Here is a 21,922-nt window from a genome sequence, read left to right on the forward strand (position 1 = left end):
AATATAAGAAAAGACCAGCAATGATAGGGAAAGTTCACCATAGATAGAGATAGCTAGATAAGATTAGAACTTAAGATCATTTAATCTAAAATAAGATAAACTAGGGTAAGAAAAAAAAGCTTTTATAGATATAAAATCATTTACATTCAATCGGGTTAAAATTTAGTCCGAATAATGAGCAGAAACAAAACATTCCTGTTTTCCAGCTCCTATTGAGTTTTATAAATTTTTTAAATGTTTTAAATTTGTGCTTTTAGCTTATATTGTTGTTTTTTTAGTACTTTGAGATTCGCGAATGTAAAGTGCTATATAAATAAAACGCATTATTATTATTATTATCATTATTATTATTATTATTATTATTATTATTATTATTATATTGTAAAGCAAGGATAAGATATAAGGAGATATATAATATAATAAAATATAATATAATATAATATAATATAATATAATATAATATAATATAAAGCAGGGGACGACACAGAACTTGATGAAGATGTAAAGATATCAGATGATGAGGAGTGATAACATTTAAAGTTGGATTTTAACAGATATTCAACATATCTTAGATTGTTTGAAGGTTTATTACAGTCGTTATAAAACTTAAGGCTCCAATGCGGCAAAACCAGCGAGCAAAATGTAGAAATAATTTTAAAAAAAACATTGATTTCTTAAGAGCAGCGACACTGAGACCCGAGCTGAGATAAACGCCGCCATGGAAGCGATAGCAAACTAGCATTAGCCTCAAAGTCCCGCTGTCAGCAGGAGTTGGTCAAAATACCCACAATGCAACAGCGACAGGAGACGGTTCTTTGGGGACATTTCACCGCATTTCGCATCATTAAAATTGTCTTTGTGTTGAGATGGTTGTGATTTTCCCTCGGCGGAGGGAGGAAGTCCCGGAGCAAAGTGAGGACGCGTCCTGCATCGTGTTGCGTTCACTGACAACGGGACAAACGAGATTCACCTCCAAACAACAGCCGACTGCTTCCGTCCAGAAACTCCTTCACACTTTCCCCTCCAGACACACAAAGCCTCAATCCCATCATCCCATCACAACTCCAACCGAGGGATCGGGTCAGACTGTAATCAGATTACCGTGCGTACACCCAAACTACTTTCATCTACCATTTAAAACCTTGAATAGCTGATATTCACGCTTAAGGATTTTTTTTTCACAGAAAAGGAGGAATTCCAAGCTCCTACCTGTCGATGATGACGGGGTCGGACGGCGTCTCGTTTCGGTTTCCGCAGCTTTTCTTGTCACAACATCGACTGAGGAGAGAAAATGAGAAGGTCAGGAGATAACACAAACCAAAACAACAACTGTTATAATGCACACACACACACACACACACACACACACACACACACACACACACACACACACACACACACACACACACACACACACACACACACACACACACACACACACACACGTATGCATATCCCTCCCCACCAGTCTCATCGCCCCCGACAACAACCAGACGTCCAGAAATGAGCCAAGCGACAGAGAGACCGAGAGGCTCCAGGCCTCCGGAGGGAGCGCTTGGTTTCTACTCCAGGCCTCTGGAGGGAGCAATTGGTTTCTACTGCAGGCCTCCGGAGAGAGCGCTTGGTTTCTACTGCAGGCCTCCGGAGGGAGCGCTTGGTTTCTACTGCAGGCCTCCAGAGGGAGCGCTTGGTTTCTACTGCAGGCCTCCGGAGGGAGCGCTTGGTTTCTACTGCAGGCCTCCGGAGGGAGCGCTTGGTTTCTACTCCAGGCCTCTGGAGGGAGCGCTTGGTTTCTACTCCAGGCCTCTGGAGGGAGCGCTTGGTTTCTACTCCAGGCCTCTGGAGGGAGCGCTTGGTTTCTACTGCAGGCCTCCAGAGGGAGCGCTTGGTTTCTACTCCAGGCCTCTGGAGGGAGCGCTTGGTTTCTACTCTAGGCTTCCAGAGGGAGCGCTTGGTTTCCCCACAAAGACCTCTGGAGGGAGCACTTGTTTTCCACTAGGGAAGGGAGCGCTTGGTTTCTACTCCAGGCCTCCGGAGGGAGCGCTTGGTTTCTACTCTAGGCTTCCAGAGGGAGCGCTTGGTTTCTCCACCAGACCTCTGGAGGGAGCGCTTGGTTTCTTCTGCAGGCTGCTGGAGGGAGCGCTTGGTTTCCACTCTATTCATCTGGCGGGGCAGAGGGGGTCAGTGTGGCATGTTGAACAGCAGGAAGCTGAATTCAGCACATTAATATCCATCAGACCCACCGGAGACGTTTCATCGGCCGCTTCCAGGAAAATCTGCTGCAAACGGCTGGAGGCTGTCAGTGAACGCACCACGAGGCTCAGAGCCCGACAGGTGTGTCCACATCAGGTATTCAACTGGTCCCCACACTCATACACAAGAACGTCAGATAAATGTAAGTTCACTCTGAAACTACAAACTAGTTCAACAGGAAACCCGGTCAGATCTGGTCTGAGATTCAGTTTAAAACCAAATTAAAAATATTGTTTGAAACCGGCTTGAAACCAGGCGACAATATGATTTGACTTAAGTTGAAAGTTGATAAACAAAAAAAAAAAGGTAAATAATTCAATAGTCTAAAAACAGTCGAACTGGTCTTGAACCACAGAATTCCATCCAGACAGGCCAAAACTGCTCGTCAGAGATTAAAATTCTTAATCTTAGTCTTAATCCATCTGAAGATAAAGCCTAACAAGTGGTTTTGTTTATTAATAATTTGTCTAAAATCAAGTTATGACCCATCAGAATGTCCAAATGAAGAAACATAGGAGGAGGAGGAGGAGGAGGAGGAGATCTTCATCACTCTGTCATGTCAGGCCCTAATCCAGACTTTAATCCAGGTTCACCTCACGGTAGATAAGAGGAGCTGCCAGGAGAAATAATGAACCCAGGTCACATTCCTTCAGCTGCACATCAGCCGTGTCTGAGGACAACTTTGTTTTTTGGGGAAATATTAAAGAGTAAATCTAAATGTTTCTCACAGGGAGCCGTGCGGAGCAGACCGGAGGGGGTTTTACCGCCCTGAGCGTTGCCTGCAGGCGTTCCTCTCAGGCGGCTTGCACGTTCCACTTCCACCGATGGAATCAGGGAAACGCCGCGGACGACCGGGACGGAGGGACGGGAGCTTCCAGGGACGGAGATGTGAGGCAAACTTTAGTTTGCTGCTCCGTTTCCTTGGTTTCCATCGTTCCCATCGCTCTCCGCCTCTTCACAACGTTTCACTGTCACACTTTGATCAACAGTCTCCTGTTGGTAATTTAGATAAAAACTGATATATTTTCAACTCAATTGTGCCAATTTAGGTTCACCATTCCGAGGTCGTAATGTCAATATTTGTGGTCGTTAATATTTATTTCTGGTTGTTTTTATATAACATATATACATAAAACATCTAGTCTCCTTCGGTTCAAAAGCTCTGAATGTTTACATCATTTCCTCTGGTTTTCTTGTGGTTTTAAGGTTTTTTTTTTAGATCGTTCCTTGTCATTTCTTTTTACTGGTTTTTTAACATCGTTTCTTGCCAGAAGTTTTTTTAAAATATTTGAAACTCGTTTTCAGGGGGTGGAGTCGACGGTTTTCAGGTTCTCCACGTCGTTTCTGGTCGTTTCCATTCAAACCTTTTCAGCTTAAATCCCGTTAGTTTTCCTTTAAGTGGCTTTTGTCATTATTAAGTCTCACTTAGATGTTTTTCATCACATTTGTATAATTTTGTTTTGTGTCTCTTTGCTTGTTTTGTTGCCGAAGTTTAGTTCTTGATATAAGTATTTTTAATTTAATGTAATTTACATTTAATAATGGTTGTTTTCCATGTAGATTTTATTTAACACTTTCTTTCTTTCTGGTCAGTTTATCTCACATTTTCTGTCTTTTTCTTCTGGTTAATTTCAGGTTTTGTGTTTTTTTATTGTTTTTTATGTCATTTTGATCCACATTTTTTTTACTTTTTGACAAATGTCCTTATTTCGCCTTTTGTTTGAGGACATTTCGCCGTCTCATGGTTGAAGCTTCGCAGCAGGTCGGAACGTTGTGACTGTTCCTGGTCCAGGATTGATTTTACTGTTTTTCATTCATCCTGATCATTTTACATCAAATTATTGGGATTTCTTCTTCCTTGTTTTCTCTCATGAGTTTTTCATTCGATGTCTCTGATGGTTTCGTTTCACTTTGTCATCGCGTGTCTCTTTCTTCCTCTGACACTTGCTGACGTTCCTCTCGTCTGGAGCTCACCCCCGGTTCTCTCTGGGACCATGTGGGTTTTGTTTTCCACCTGTCAGGCCTGCGGCTGTTGCATAAGACGGACTCAGTTCCTCTAAAGGAAACGTCCACACTTCTCAGCCTCTAGCGAGACGTCGGGATATTTGTCCAGACTAATTCATTGCGCCACACGTCAGCTGAGCCGCAGCTTTTCTGAAATGCAAATCTGACAGAAGTGATCCATCGATCATTAATAACCAACATGACTATCTGCGCGCACCATCTCATTTTCGGCCTATAATCTTCTGACAAGCTGCTGGCAGCACAATGAATTCACATCTCTCTCTCTCTCTCATCGCCGTGAGGGTCATTAACATATCTTCCGGTAATTCTTAAAAATTAATCATATTGCATATGACCCGTGACGTCCAATTACGCTCCTGCACTCGCCCCATGCTGTCCTGAATCAAATTGCCATTTGACAAACAAGCGTCAAATCGGGGCTGCGAATGCCAAATGAGACGCTTTATGAATCATTTATCACACCGTTTGATCTCTAAGTACAGAAAAATCATAAACTAAGCGCTGTGTTTGTGTCCCCGCTGCCTCTCTGTCTCTGTATGGATGTGTACGCCCGACTGTTGCCATAGAACGCGCCACAATAATTTATTCCCCCAGCTACTTGGAACCATTAGTGAAAGTTCCAGGAGACCAATTAGCATTGGAAACCCACTGGTGCTGCTGTGGTGACAACCTCCTCCAAACTGCCAAAGAAGTGTTATAAACAAACCGGACCCCAGGAGCACTGCCGGGGCCCCTCCAGGGACCCGGAGCCCCTTTCCAAAGACGAAAACAAACCTTGGCTGAGCGTCCACAATATCGCCTTAATGACGTTTCCCCCCGGGCCGCAAACAGGCTAACGCCACGGCCGGCTAATGACTGAGAGCAACAACACACACACACACACACACACACACGGACCTGAGAGCGGCTGTGAACACGGTGTGTGTCCGTGTGTGTGTGTGTGTGTGTGTGTGCGTTAAATTGTGTGAAGCTGCAAAATAAAACAAACTGTGTGTTGTTGTTGTTGCTGTCACTCATTTGGCAGAGAGCTCGTCCCTGGTCGCTGCTGCAGAGCGGAGACAACGGTCGCACGCACACACACACACACACACACACACACACACACACACACACACACACACACACACACACACACACGCAGGCCCCAAAAATAATTCAGCCACGGGAGCCAGTTTGGCCGGCGAGCCCCAGCCGGGCCACACAAGCATCATTACCGCTGGCTGCTCCTCCTCGCCACTTCAGACGTCGCCACAAGTGGAATCTACTTAAGGCACAAAGAGAAGGTTTGTCCGGGCATGTCGGCGTGTCGCGATCACACACACACGCACACACACACACACACACACACACACACACACACACATAAAAAAGGAAGAAGAGAAAAAAGAATAACTGGGAGAGTCATTCAAAGGCTCCCTGAGGAAGCTGCGGATCACAGCGTCCAGATAACACCGAGCAGGACGGCCGGCTCGCTTTCAAAGGGCAAGTGTTGTAATTACCCGAAGGCCTGGCGGCGGCGGCGGCAGAGCGGGGGCCCGATGACTCTGCGAAGCCCGCCTGCCAAACCTGGCCTGGACGCCGGCCGCCTCGCCGAGCCGTGGCAGCAGGTTTTGCGCTCGGCGTCGCCCGGAGCCTGGCAGCCAGCGAGGGAGCGAGGCCAGCCCAGCCGAGGAGAGCCGCTCGGAGCCCGGCCAGCCCGCCGCAGCCTGCAGGAGCCCGCTGGCGGGCCGGCGTGCCAGCAGACCTGGCTGCCGCACGCCCCGCCGGGCGCTCCGCGGCTGGCGGGGCAGCGCCGCCGTTTAAGAGCGGTTAACGTGGCGCGGCGATGCGATGGAGGGGTCACAGCTTCTTCGTAACACATGAAGTCCACCAGACTCCAGGCAGGAGCAGCAATCTGCTCTCTGGAAGTGCCTTTCAAATAATCTACTTTAATCTGATCGCATTCAATTGTTTTAACTTTTTTTTATGTATCTATAGTCTATCAATGCTGTGGTGTTGTTAATGAAGCTCAATAATCCAGATCATAGAGCATCTTCCTCCTCTAGCATCCAGATTATAGAGCTTCTTCCTCCTCTAATATCCAGATTATAGAGCATCTTCCTCCTCGAGCACCCAGATTATAGAGCTGCTTCCTCTAATATCCAGATTATAGAGCATCTTCCTCCTCGAGCACCCAGATTATAGAGCTTCTTCCTCCTCTAACATCCAGATTATAGCGCGTCTTCCTCCTCTAACATCCAGATTATAGAATATCTTCCTCCTCTAACATCCAGAATATAGAGCATCTTCCTCCTCTAACATCCAGATTATAGAGCACCGTCCTCCTCTAACACCCAGATTATAGAGCATCTTCCTCCTCTAACATCCAGATTATAGAGCATCTTCCTCCTCTAACATCCAGATTATAGAATATCTTCCTCCTCTAACATCCAGATTATAGAGCATCTTCCTCCTCTAACATCCACATCATAGAGGGTCTTCCTCCACTAACATCCAGATTAAAAATCATCTTCCTCATTCATTGGATTATCTCACACAGTGTTGACAGTAGTTTTGCTCTTCTTTATGAGACTTTACATGAACAAACGTCACATTAATCTCTTGTTGATGAATGAATTTCCACTTCCAGTCAGCCCCGCTATCAGATTAAGGAAAACTGAAACGTTTCCCGGGGAGTTTCCAGAGAAGTTCAGCTCTGTCAGACTGTTTCACCATCGAACTGAAGAAAAACTGGATGAGAATCAGTCGTCAGTGAGATTTATTTCTGATTTTATCGACTCCTCTCTGTATCGTCACAGTTACCAACAAACCAAAAATACATTTCTAGAGAAATGTGAGCTGTTGGGATCGGCTTTAAGGAATTTTAGAAAGAAAACTGTTCAAGTTCAGACGTTACTCAGTTATTTTCCATCCTTGGCTGAATTTCACTCCATTTATCATCATGGCCTAAAACATCTTAACGTTTTACTTGATATCAAGTTATAATAAGACACTTTAACAATGAAATGTGATTGGAAGTATATTAGTATACCGTTTCTTTGGTGTAGAACTACATCTAATATTCTTAGAAAGCAAGATTACTTCCATTTTAAATGATGCCACAAAATATTAAAAAAAATAGTTTGTTGTAAAAAGGATAAACAGTTTTTGTGTTTTATCCATAAGATCATTAAATACCTGTTGACCTGAACTTAAGTGTTTTAATCTTCATCACATTCGATCCTCTTCATGATATAAACTGTCTTACGTGTTCAAACGTCTACCTTTTTTTATATATATATTTATATGTGTACAATTTGTCCACATTGTTCTAGTCACTGCTTCAAATGTCTGTACTTATACCTTTTACGGTGTGTATTGCTACTTTTACTGTTCCTGTTTTTTAGACAGTTTTTAAAAGCCTAGTTTTTAAAAGCCTTGAGCAGAAATATTCCGTTCTTGTATGCGCCTACAGGCATATGCACTGAATGACAATAAAGCATTTATCTATCTATCTCGTCTGGAAATGACGGTACTCATCCCACCAACGCCTCGTCCTTCCAAACAAGATACCAAATAAACCGTCTTTCCAATATGACAGCTCCGACGCAGTATTACAAGAAGGTAAAAGTTATATACGTTTTCTATATTTTTGTGGAATAACTTAGTTTAATGTAATGAAGTAATACTTTATCGTGCAAATCCATCTTTTTGAAGGCTGTTTAGCATCATATTAGCATTTTAAGCTCATTGAAATGATTTTCTTTTTTTACAACTGTGATTTCTGAGTTGAGCCCATTATTCCACCTGTACGTGCTGAACAGGAGCTTCACCCTAAAGGTGTGGCCCGGCGGGCGACATCCAGGTAGACAAACCAACAGGGACGCCCATAAAGACGGCCTCACCTGGGACCCGACGGTGAGTGAGAGATGGAAACACTCACTCATTAGCGGGTGGAAACACAGCATCCATCAGGGGGAAAGGCTGCTTAATAATCGTACTCAATCACATAATGACTGAAGCTCAGAGACGCCGACAGCCTGCCGTCATTATGGAAATGAAGCTGCTATCGGAGGACCTGGAGGGGGAGACGAGCCGACCGCCCCACAACAAGTCAGAGGAGGAAGAGACAGACAGGAAACTGTTGGCAGAAGTTGGTCACAGCCTGAATGGCTTCACCACAAACACCGGCTAACGCCGCTCTTCCCCTGGTTACTGAGACCAAAACCAATCAGGTTTACTGAACAGGTGAAATTCAATCCACAATCTACTGTCATTTTTAAACCAGTCGGTTCCACACATAGATCAGCCATTTAGCACATTAATCTACAACAAACCTGTAAAGTCAAAAATTAAACTGTTGGTTAAAGGACGAGTTACCTAAATTAAACCATCAACTTAAACTGGACTTCTCAAACAGATGAACTCATATTCAAATAATAATAATTAACACATGGACTCTTACTGTACAGGTGAACTGAATTAAATCAGATCACTCAAACCTAAAACACAGTAACTCCTATTAGACCATGTTGTTGCCTGTTTTCACCTTTACACTACAGATTAACTCAATCCACATCAATCTAAACCAGCCTGTTCAATATTTGTCCATTATTTCAGGAATTTACTATGTTATTCTAGACCAGCTCACTTCAGTATTTAATACTTGATAAAGACCTTAACACTGAGAACAGACTTGATTGATCACTTCATACCAGCTTAAACTGGTTTGTCCAATTCCTTTGTCTTTAACTCAAACCTAATCAGATTAAATTTCATATAACCAGTTTATTGCCTGTTTACAGCAACATAGAAACGCTTTTACTGTATTAAATAGCTCAATGTCCCACCATTCTAAACCACATTTGTTCCATATATACAGTATTTTAACAATTTACCACATTAATCTACAACTAATCCACACTTACATTTATACTCTTGTGCACGCAGACATGTTAATGTCATGAAAACTAGTGAACAATTATTAACCAATGTATTCAAACCAGTTGAATCTACTGATAAAACATGTAAATTTAAACATTTTGTTATTTATTAACACCCAAAGCAGTTTGATCGCACGTTAACTAGTTAACCACTTTGCTCTGTGTTACCAGTCGGTCCCTAGGTGACGAGTTTATCAACATCACAGCAGAACTAGTTAACTATTCTGCTCCATATTCAGACCAGTTCACATGTAAACTCGGTTAACCAGCATCAAACCTCAACAAGTTAACTTGACCAACCGTTAACTGACAAACCAGTCCACATATGCCGATGATAACCCGGTTTATATTTCATGTATACTTTTTATGATCCAAATAAATAGAGTTTGCGAACCAAGTTCTTACTCCACAATTAAACTGGTTTACACACACTGGTAACTAGTTCATAACCACCAGGATTAAAGAGGTTAGAACTTCTTTTTAAATGATGTTTCGTCGGGAGAAATGGAAGCGATGCAGCTCCAACTGAGAGTCCAGAGTCGAGCACAGTGAGGAGAGGGCGTTCGTACAGAAATGTGTTTATGTGTCCTATTTTCACCACACACACACACACACACACACACACACACACACACACACACACACACACACACACACACACACACCTCTTCACTCCTCAGTCTGAACCAGTAAAACCATTAACTCACAACAACAGCAGAGACACGCAGGCCAGGAAACGTGTTGATTGGTGTGATGAACGACAAACCAACAGCTGCTCTTTTTTTCTCTTACACACACACACACACACACACACACACACACACACACACACACACACACACACACACACACACACACACACACACACACACACACACACACACACCCACACACACTCACACACACACACCCTCAGACAGGTCATATAGATCTAAGAAAAACAACCCTTACACACACACACACATATATATATATATATATATATATATATATATATATATATATATATATATATATATATATATATATATATATATATATATATATATATATATATATATACATGTATATATACATGTGTGTGTATATATATATACATGTATACATATTATACATATATATACATATATATACATGTGTGTGTGTGTATATATATAGATAGATAGATAGATAGATAGATAGATAGATAGATAGATAGATAGATAGATAGATAGATAGATAGATAGATAGATAGATAGATAGATAGATAGATAGATTGATAGATGTATTTCCAGCATATATCAGCCAAAAGAGGTGGAAAACATCCAAACTCCAAGATCTATAGTTCTGCTGTAACGATAGTTTGTTTAGAAACGTCAACACGAGTCTGTTTACACCTCACAGAGTCAGATCCACTTCCTGTTCAAACTATTACAATCACACAGCTGATGATGAACACCGTGCGTCTGCAGCATCATTAACACACACACACACACACACACACACACACACACACACACACACACACACACACACACACACACACACACACACACACACACACACACACACACACACACACACACACACACACACACACACACAACGCGCTGTGTAGTTACCTGCACATGATCTCGTGGGTGAGGAGGACGCGGCACATCTCCGGGTTTTTGTCCTGACCTTCGTACAGGATGGGCTGAAACCAAAGTAAGAACGGTTAAAGTAAAACAATAATGAGAGGAAACAAATACAAATCAGGGATTATTTCTGATCACCTGGTGATATATTCCAACCTAAACTGTGATTGAGTCCCAGTTTACTGCGTGTTCACCAGGTGACACCACACTTAAACAGGTTCACAAGGAGATGAGACCACAAGCCGGTTTCCTGAAAGTTTAACATCTGTAAGATCTTTTGACTCAAAGTCAAACAGGTTAATAAACTAAAGGTCTATATGATGTGTATCCAGACCTGTTCAGACGTTAACCAGGTAATCTTTAATACTTATTGATAATTCAAAGTCTACTGAAGCAGATTAATGCACAATTGAACCGGTTTGCTTCACATGTCGTCGCTTTATAAACCAGTTTAATTTAAAAATTAATCAGATTATAGAGCCTGTAAACCAGCTAGTTTAAAACCGTATCAGTGTGTTGTCCTGATAGAAGCGAGTGTCGGTTGATTGTCTGGTGGAGATGTAGAGGAAAACGTTGACTTTAACTAAAATCTAGAAAACTTTAACACATGATGGCTCATGTAAACCACCACTTATAAAAGCAGATCAACTTTTGCTCTCCAGTTTTCTAAACAGTTTAAATCACAGAGACACAGGAGCTTTAACCAGTCAACCAATCAGCTTCAGCAGCGTCTGACCTCGCTGCCGATTGGCTGACGCGTTCAGGTGTTTCTTTTATTACGTTCTCCCACCTCAGTCTGAACCACAGCTACCCCCCCTCCCCTCCTCCTCCTCCCCCCGTTCGGTGGTCTCGGCCTCCTCCGGCCTTCCCAGAATTCCCTGCCAGATGGCGGGCGGTGTCCCAGGATGAAGCCCCCCCACTCCTCACCCGCCTCCCTCCCTCCCTCCTCACCCCCACAGAGCTGTCATGTCAGCGTCCGGATGACGGATGACCGCTGAGCGCGGGGCGAGGTGTGTGTGTGGGTCTGTCTGTCTGTCCTTGTGAGGACCGCGGTGTGTTTCTGGCTCGTGAGGACGTTTCAGGAACGCAAGGACCTCCGGGGGGAGGGGGGAGGGGGAGGGGGTCCGCACCGGGGTGTGGGGGGCTCGGGCGAGAGGCCGCCTCGGGGTGAGGGTCGGTGGTGAAGTTTGGGTCGGGGGGTCCTGGGAGGGCAGCGCAGCAGCGAGGGTCCTCACAGAGATAGCAGAGGGTGTGTGGGTTTTGTAATGCCCCGGTGGCTGTAAATGAACTCCACTAAAAGCATGTGTGTCCTCGGCCTCCTCCCTCTCTTTTTCCTGCCATGACCGACCACTACCTCATCCACCTTTATAGTCAAAACAGACCTCCACCCCGCGCGCGAGCACACACGCACACGCACGCACGTGCACACACACACACACACACACACACACACACACACACACACACACACCCTGGGGGACGATACTTTTAGGATAACGACCACTTCTGCATTATTGATCCTGATCCTGGCTCTGTTCCTCTGGACTCAAACGCTCCAGTTTGACCAGCAGGGATGTGGATTGCATCAGGGACACACACACACACACACAGACACACACACACACACACACACACACACACACACACACACACACACACACCCCGAGTGTATTTCGTAGCATTTTAGTGTCGAATTACCTCAGCTGTGAAAACTCCTCTTCATCCTTTAAAAAACAGAAAAACTCTGCAGTTTGGACTGAGAAGAGAACCAACGTCCAGTTTTGGTCCCTTACAGAGAACGATGCAAGACCACACACACACACACACACACACACACACACACACACTTGTGTGTGTGTGTGTGTGTGTGTGTGTGTGTGTGTGTGTGTGTGGGCTCTATCCTTATTTGATTGTTAATTTCCACATTTCTGCAGAAACGTAAATATATAAATCTTTTGAACTGCATTCCTAAAGTGCTGTACATCATTAACCACATTCACACGCCACTGGAGGCGGTTGCCATGCAGGAGCATGTTCAGTGTCTTCCTCAAGGACACTCGACGGGGGAATTGAACCGTCAACCTTCCGGTGGGGACGACCACTCTACCAACCAAATCACAGATCGCCCAGAAAGTTTCTATCTTTGTGAGGACGTTGGATGGTTCGGAAGCTTGAGACGCTCAGAATCACTGGAAACGCGACTTTTTCGAAAAAACGCTGCGAGTGCCGTCTCCATGGAAATGAGGGAAACGCAACTTTTTGAAAATGCTGCTATACTGTGCATGCACACCACAGCGGTAGTAACTGGCTCTTCTGTATCTGCCCTCATTACAAAAACAACCAGCAGCATCAACTAGTGGCCTGACATGCTCACTGCATCGTCTTCAGCGTTGCCGTCGTTTCATTATTTTCAAGCCGTTGCCGTGCAAACACAAGACTTTTCTGAAATTACAACAAAAACGATGCGTTTTCACGTGAAACGTTGTGTAAACAGGGTCTCAACCTTTATTTTCTCCACAATCCAAAAACATGTAGATTTAATTTTTTCTCTATTTTGTGTGTTTCTGTTTTTATGCAGCTGATTCATTTCTGCAGTAATTAAAAACTCTTTATTTTCCTTCTTTGTGAGATCCTGCTTCAGCATTAAGAACTCTAGTTTCTTTTACAGTTCAAGTCGTGTTCTAGTTGCAAGTGAAACCAGTTTGTGACCCAAAAGTTGCTGGTTTGAATCTCTGGACCAGCAATATATTTTGGTGGGAAAATAAAATGAAAGGCCAGAAGCTGCTTTAGCAGCGGTTCTTCCCTGATAACTGATCGTTTTACTATCAGAAGACGCCGATCCGGTTCAGGTGTGTGTGACGAACATCCCCGGATGAAGCGGTTGCAGAAGGAAAGCAGATTTTGCCATAAGTAAGGACTTTCTCTTTGCTGATAACCTCCAGTTTGTTGTTCATAGTGTAACCCCCCCCCCCCCCCCACACACACCCCCGCCTTCTCTGTGTGCTGCTGTTTAATCTGCATTAATGCGGCTCCTCCCGACTCGGAGCGCGGGGCCCTAACAGGCGCTCGGCGGGGCCGTTATCGATCCGCGTAGGGACTCCAGCCGGCCCGTCTGTCAGCTCCGACTGTCGACCAATGGGGCGTCGTGTAGTGGGAGGTGAAGGTGTGTGTGCGAGCCGCCGAGGAGGAGGTGTCAGGATTATTGTCTCCAGTGTGCCGTCGCTGTGCCACATTAGGGCCTATTGATCGGTGAGCACGGCTGACGCTTTGTCGGGGAGCCGCTTGGCGCATCGATCGGTGACATACCGACAGGCCGCGGCAGCGGGGGGGGGGGGGGGGGGGGAGGGAGGGCGGGGCTTGCGGGAGCTTTAAACAGGTGTTTGCAGATGAGTGGCGTTGGACGGTGAAGAGGTGCAGATTAACTCTGCAGCGTTCAGCCCACACAGCAGCGCTGCGGATGCTGTTTATTTACTCTGCTTGGCACGTCTGCGCTCTCCAACCTAAAATACACAGCTGCTCTCCAGCCACACACACATTTCACACTGCCGATAAACCTCTCCAAGAGGATGAAACTATGTGTTTAAGACAATCACACGAGCTTCAAACTGTAAAAATTATAATAAATCCGGACCGTTCAATTTTTCATTTTCTCTGGTTGTAGAAATTCACTGAAATTCTGTGTTTTCAGATAAAAACACCGAGGTGTGAATCAGATCGTGACTGAAGACGTCCTTTTATTTCTACTTGTCATCTTGCAGCACACTTTAGTCTGTGCTGATCTCTGGTTTCTTTCCAGCACACGGCGAAAGCCAAAATATATCACTAGCCCCCCCCTCTTTTCTCATCCATATATCTGAAGAACAGCTGTGAGCATTTAAATCTCAGCGCTCGTCGTCTTGGGAGTTTTGTAGGAACTAATAATGTAATAATGACCATGACGACCTCTAAAACGGCACAAAAACCTGCAAAAAATGTATTTTTGCCCCAAGAAATTCAGTCCTATTTGTTTATTATTACATTATTATAAAATTATTAAAGGATCTTTCAATCCTGGTTCAGAGGTAAGTGATTGTGTTTTTACCTTTATACATTCAAAATGGACAAAAACATTATGCATTATATATACATCTTTATAAAACCACAAGTTTTTAAAATTGATTCTTATTATTTTGTAATTTTTTTTTAGTTCCAAGTATAAAAGTTCCTGATTAAATTACTTCTAATAAATTTGTAAAGTTCCTTCCATTAATTTGACTATTTTCTGAAAAATGAAAGGCATTTAGTCATTTTAGTGAAGACATTTGTATTACTCTCCACACTATAGCCACATGTTCTTGACTTCATTTAAAAAAAAAATTGGAATTATTTAAAAATATGGAACATTTTTAAAGTATTTCTACATTATAAAAAAACTGTAATTCATTAATTCCAAAATCTTTACATGTTTTTGTACTCTCAAACCAAATAATCAGTTAATTCATCGGTAAAGGCGATGATTAAATGAACTTGACTGCCGCACTGCACTCTGGGAAACGAAGTCTCCTCGGCTGTCGGAGCCCCAGAAGTGAGGAAGAGGAGGATCGAGAGGAATGTGGAAATTTTCGGGGGGTTTTCGTTGGCAGTGAAGCCGTTCACAGGTTTGAATCCCACGCGGGTTTCTGAGTGAGTGAGAACCGGAAAGGTGGGAGGACGTGGGGCGGCGAGCGACGAGCGGCGAGCGGCCGGGAAGGAAAACACATCAGGAGGGAGGCGAAGGAGAAGCTCTGAGGCTCTGAGGCTCTGAGGGGGAAACACCGGACCTGCATGACTGCTGAAAAGTTGCAGAGTGAACGGCGACTCGAGCGTCGAGTTACAGAGTTCAGGGTCAGAGTCAGTTCCAGGTGGCGACGACTGAGAGCAACAGAAACAGCTTGAACTAGAGGAAGGTGATCTCCTGAGGAGGGTTCTGATAAATCTCTCAGCTGAGGCTCGATTCACCTCTTCCTCCTCCTTCTATGAACCTCGGAGACGATCAAATCAACTCAAAGCATCAGAGACGGTAAAACATGGCAGTGGTGCGGCGGATCGTTTGAGCTCCGTGAGCTGGACTCTGACGTGAAGAAATGACAAATAAAATCTCTGTTTTAACGAGTTTAACTGTAAAATGTGAAGATTTTTAGTTTGGAGTCAGACTCTGATCAGGTTTTTCAGGTTTTTGACAGAAAATGTCAACTTGCATCAGTGTCATGGATGTAGGATCAGAGCCTACCTCTTCCTCCTCCTCCTCCTCCTCCTGCACCCTCTGCACCTCCTTAATTTCCTGAGTCTGCTGCAATCCCTGGTCCTGCTGCACCTCCTTCTATTGCTCCTCCTCCTGCACTTTCTTCTCCTCCTGCACCCTCTGTACCACCTTCCTCTATTGTACCGCCTGCATGTCGTACATCTCCTGCACCTCCTGCACCTCCTGCTCCTCCTGCATTCCCTGCACCTCTTCCTCCTCCTGCACCTCCTGCTCCTCCTGCATTCCCTGCACCTGCTGCTACTCCTGCATTCCCTGCACCTCTTCCTCCTCCTGCACCTCCTGCTCCTCCTGCATTCCCTGCACCTCCTGCTCCTCCTGCATTCCCTGCACCTCCTGCTCCTCCTGCATTCTCTGCACCTCCTGCTCCTCCTGCCGGCCTCGGTGGGCTGTAATCCACCACAGATATAAACTTCTAACACCATCACCTTCAACCAAAACAGGAAAACATAAATTTTGTCGTATTTAAAAACAGTTTGATCAAATAAACCTTCGGTAGAATGAAACATTCAGTTTTTCCTATTCAGAGCGATTCTCCTCCATTTGTATTATTAGCCTGTAACACATTTTTGGCTTTTTATGACGTTGAAATATGTGAAGTAAAGGAAAAGCAGTCCGTTGTACCTGTGCAGATGAAAGTTGATGTGTGTGTGAAATGAAAACGTGTGACTCACCTGTTTGGTCATGGAGTCTATCAGCCGGACGTACAGATCCTGTTCTGTCCTGATTCCTGCAAACAACCACAAAAAGAAAACGTCACAGTGGGCTCCTGTTTATGGCGACAATGGATCTGGATTGTTCTTTTTGGAAACCCACTCATGCACTGGGAGAACATGTAAACTTCACACAGAAAGGACATGAAGCCCAGACTCGAACCGGAGACCCTGTCACTGTGAGCGAGGGTGTTGACCACTACACTGCAGAGGAGCTTAAAAGAACATGTAAATGTTGTGAGGACTAAAATGACAAAATATAGTTTGAAACTCCCCGAGACAGGATGCACACACACACACACACACACACACACACACACACACACACATACACACACACGCGCACACACGCACACGCACACACACACACACACACACAGTTGAGACAAGAATTACTGCTGTAATTATGCGAGTCTGACAACCAACATACATACATGCATTAGCCTCTTATGCTAATTTGCTCCCAGCGTGAGAAAGAAAAAGAAAAAGAAAAAAAACAAAATCCCAGAAACAAAAGAAGTGACTCCTAATAATGAGCTGTAAATGAATTCTGGTGTTATTTATGTCCCGGTAGTGTATTTATGTTTTGTGTAGCTCTTGTCGCGGCTCCGCTAACCCCCCCCTCAGCAAAAACAAACATTAGCGCTGCTCCGGAGCCGTTCATTATTTATAGGCCCGGCCGCCTCTTTCCTCCAGGATAACAAGGAATCCTCGCTCTCCCACAAATTAAATATCAATCAGGACTGCTTGTCTTTTATTAGCTATGCATCCGGGCGTAAATGTGACACAGACACGACATGGGGTGGAGGAGGCAAATTGGCGGGGACACCTGTTAGCGGCGGAGGAGGAGCTCTAATTGTATTCCACGTGGTTCCTGTTTTCTCCTCCTCGCAGCTTCTTCTGCTTTCTAATTGACATGATTCACTTTCTCGCGCCGCCGAACGCCGAGCAGTCTGCAGCCTAAATGGCGGCTATCCGTCCCGGTTGCAGATGAGGTCAATTACCTCCGTACGCGGCTAATCCGACCACGCCGACTCATATTAGAGTGATTTATTCGGCCGTGGAAGAAAACGCTCTTTTATGTCCCACTTTATCTGGCGTTTTTCCGCGGGGGTCTGCGAGCATTACCTCCTCCTGCAGCCCTGGAGCCGAGCCAGTGGAAGCTGTGTGTTTTGAATCAGCCGAGCCTCGCCAGCTTCCAGCGCTCGGCTCGATGGACAAACCAGAGTTCAGCTTCGGTTTGGAGCCGTCACATATTCCAGATGTCTGAAGTGTGCTCGGGCCTCTGCGTGCCGATAATGAAAACGTTTTTTTTTTTTTTTTTTTCCAGCCTGGCCCCGTGTTGTTAAAAGTGCAGCAGCGAGTTTAAACTGGAAGTCCGCTGAGGTGACCTTTAATATGAATTCCTGCTCCACCAATGCCTCAACTTTAAATCATGCATGAAAAGTTAAGCGGCGAACGGACGCAGACGGTCTCTACCTGTGGGAAGGAGCCGCCATTAACTCCACCGCATCAATCAATACTGCAGATCTGAAATCCAGCCTGAACAAAGCCCACAGAGTTCACCTTTAATTTCAGCTGTCACTCAGTGTTTTAGGAGCCGGGCCTGTTAGCAGCCAGTATCACAGATGTAAATATGCCTCATTAATTGGCAGGTTTTTTTTTTTGTGACACGGAGACATTTTATCCTGCACGACCTCGGCGAGGAAACGTGTCTTTCGGCTTTCGTTACGCCTCGGACAATAAAAACTGACAGACGTCCATATTTCCATGTTGGACGGAGTTTAAGATGCAGCTGCAGGCTGCTGTTATCCAGGTGGTGGGGGAGGGGGGGGGGGGGGGGGGGGGGGGGGTTACTGGAGTCGGTCCCAGGTTACACCCTGGACAGCTCAGCCGTCCATCACAGCCAGAGAACCGGGACCGGGGTTCTCTCACTGTGAGGCCGCAGTGCTTCCCACTGCACCGTCCTGATAACGGTGTCGTTCCCTGCCTCACAGAAAGGGTCACATCCCGCCCAAGACAATCCAGACTCAGACCCTGTTTACGGGACGTTTCAGGTGAAAACGCATCGTTTTTGCATTTTGGTTTCATTTGCGTAAACGCAGACACGGAAACGCCGCAGTGAGCACGTTGGGCCACGAGTTGGCGCTGTTGTTTGTTTTTATAATGAAACCACACGCAGAGAACCAAACACCCTAAACATAAACAATGGGAGAACACGGATATTCGCAAGTTGGATTGTTATTATGGTGACTGTCAAAATAAAAGCACCAAGTCTCAGGAGAATCTGGACTGAGAGTCTCGAGACGACGGAGGAAACTTTGTCCTTATCGTCCGTCTCCCGAGCATGTGCAGAACAACGACGGGATTTACGATGACGTGGCGCTTCCTCCGTTTCCATGGAGACGGAGCATTTGACTGTGTGTCGCTCCCACATGAAACTGGCGAAGTGGTGAGTTCTCTCATCCACGGTGAGAACAACGGTCCCATTCTGGGCCTTTACGCCCGATGAGACGTCACAAACATCTTATTTCCAGTTTGTCGTTGAAGCTCAAGACGTTCAGGAGATGTTAAACTGTTTATTAAACATTTTCCTGCAGGTTTGATTCTAAACCTGTAAACAAATAAAAACCACATTTTGCCTCTCACCGTTGCTGTAGAGGAGCTGTAGCCTGTAGTGGATCCCGTTGTTGGTCTTCTCTCCGTTGTACTCCTGCCACACACAAACAGGAACCACATCAAATCACATGTTTTTTACTGTTATTACTGCATGAACCGATCCTCTTATATATCACGTTGAGTTAAATAAGATTCTCTTTTAGAATGTTCCGTTGATAATGTATATATATTTTGATAAGAATAGAAACGTCTCATCTGTTTTAGCAAAGCTCCTATTACCTGTGAGTTCACCTGAGCAAAGCGTTTATCTTCAAATATGAAAAAACTGTGAGAAAATCAGCAGCGTACGCAGAATTTTTTATTAGAAACACACTGGGACAGTTTCGAGGACGAGCTGAAGCTCACTGAGTGAATTATTTAACCAGAAAAGAAGAATAAATGTGTCTTTTGGTCTGTTTTAAACCACTTTACATAGACTTGATGGTTTAAATGGACGTTAGGGTGTTTTTATATCCAGTTTAAAGAATAAATGACATTCAACAACGTCTTTGGGTTCGACGCTTCATTTTAAACATATTTTAGAGAGAGAGTGTCTAATAACTCATACAGACGTCCTTCATTTAACATCAGCTCTCTTTTAAATCGAGGAAGATCAGCGTCAACCACAGAAACAGAGAGCAGTTAAATTGGGGGAGGCAGCGAGACGCTGGGGGGCTTCGTCCCGTCACAGCGGGGAACGTGGGACCGACTTTAAACATCTGAGCATCTCCGTTTCACTCTCCAGCTCCTCTTTTTTTAGATTATTCTAAATTCCCTCTCTGCTGACCTCACCCCCCCCCCCCCCCCCCCCGCCTTCCTCCTCCTCTCCTCTCACCCTTTATTCCCCTCTATACCCCCCTCCCCCCCCCTCCCTTCCCCTCTCGCTCCCTCGGCCGCTCGGTGCCAACTGTGCCCGGGAGTGTTGGCTCGGTCCCAGTGTGTTGGTGTCGGGGCGAGAGACTAGAGGTCAAAGCAGAGGTGAGGTGAGCGAGTGGGCGGAGAGGACGCTGCGGTGCCAGCTGGCAGCCCATCAAACAACAAACTCCCCCAAACCTGTCTGGGTCTTATTATGATTATCATTAGTGGGATTAACAGCAGCGTTTCATGAGCCGAGGATCAGTCCAGGACCGCCTTTGTCCTATCTGCTCATCATCACATACACACACACATATATATATATATATATATATATATATATATATATATATATATACACCAGAAATCCTCACAGAGACACATAAATACACACATTTACCCATATACACATAGTCTCTCCCTCCCTCACACACACACACACACACCTCCAGAGCTCCTTAAACAAACATGGCTTCCATCCAGTGAACGTTTGGACTCAAATCCGACACATCAGCAGTTTTTTTTTTTGTTTTTTTTTATCCACTCAGCTTAAACGCGGTTCAGTCTGCGACCATTAACTTGTGGAGTAATCTAACTTGCACGTCTCCTATAGTGAAAACTTCCATTGTCTCTCTGAAAACAGCTTCTCGACGCAGCTTCTCCGTCTGTGTGCAAACAGGAAAAAAAAGCACACACTCTGCGCTCCCGTCAGAGTAAAAACAGTTTTCCTGTGAGAAAAACCCTGCGTGTGCAGCTCTCTTTACAATTCGACTCCAAATAATTTACTACGGCCTCATCTGCAATACGGGGAGAGAAAAGCAGCTGAAGGGAGCTAGAACGTCCTACTCTTCTCTGCCTGCGTGCATTCAGCACACAGAGCACACAGCACCAACTAGTGGCCCCACGTGCAAACTGCAGCAGTGTCGGTGTTTCTGTGTGAACATGAATCTTTTCTGAAGCTGGTTGCAGAAACTCTTCACAGTCACTTGTTGTCATGGGATCAGACCCTCAGAGTCTCCATCCATCTTCTGAAGCGAAGCTTCATCACACTCAGCATCCTGAGGGTCTGCAGTCGGCCCCCCTCCCCAGAGTCAGCGGGGCTCTGCGGCTCTGCTGCCTCACCTGGATGAACCAGTAAAGGAGATGGATGGAGGGACACAGCGTGCACACGACTAATTCTGTGTACATGTATTCTTTAAGTAGGTATCTTTTCTCCTCGACGCTGGAAACAGTTTATGCCAAAATTAAAACGTTTTCCCGGTTGGAGTTCGGGTCGGGCTTGAGGGCCTTCCTGTGTGGAGTCTGCAGGTTCTCACTGTGAGTACTGTGGGTTGGTTCAAAATACTCCACCAGTATATTCACGTGTTTTCACTTTCCAAATACAAGAGAACATAAAGTGTTGAAATGCTCATCTTTGGTTCCAGTGGAATCAGATTGATTTGGATTCAATATTGTAGATTGAATCAAGAATTTCTCTCTGGGATTAATAAAGTATTTATACTCAATTCAATTGTATTTTATTTGAACTAGTTGTTCTAGATTGATTTTAAGTAGTCGATCTTAATAGATTTGGACCCGTTGTTCTAGATTGATTTGGACCAG

The 21,922-nt window shown here is 44.9% G+C and overlaps 1 protein-coding gene across 4 annotated transcripts in view; it reads right to left on the bottom strand.

Moving 5' to 3' along the window:
- LOC308110786 (transcription factor COE3) overlaps positions 1–21,922 on the bottom strand; it is a 146,471-nt gene that overhangs the window by 105,620 nt on the left and 18,929 nt on the right. For all 4 annotated transcript variants that reach the window (XM_080465358.1, XM_080465355.1, XM_080465356.1 and 1 more), the window contains exons 3-6: positions 19,457–19,520; positions 16,769–16,824; positions 10,802–10,875; positions 1,210–1,278 (exon numbers count right to left, since the gene is read on the bottom strand). In XM_080465358.1, the coding sequence (XP_080321484.1) occupies positions 1,210–1,278; positions 10,802–10,875; positions 16,769–16,824; positions 19,457–19,520 (263 nt within the window). The remainder of the gene's footprint in view (positions 1–1,209; positions 1,279–10,801; positions 10,876–16,768; positions 16,825–19,456; positions 19,521–21,922) is intronic.

Source organism: Lipophrys pholis, assembly GCF_963383615.2.
Source record: "Lipophrys pholis genome assembly, chromosome: 6".
NCBI lineage: Eukaryota > Metazoa > Chordata > Actinopteri > Blenniiformes > Blenniidae > Lipophrys > Lipophrys pholis.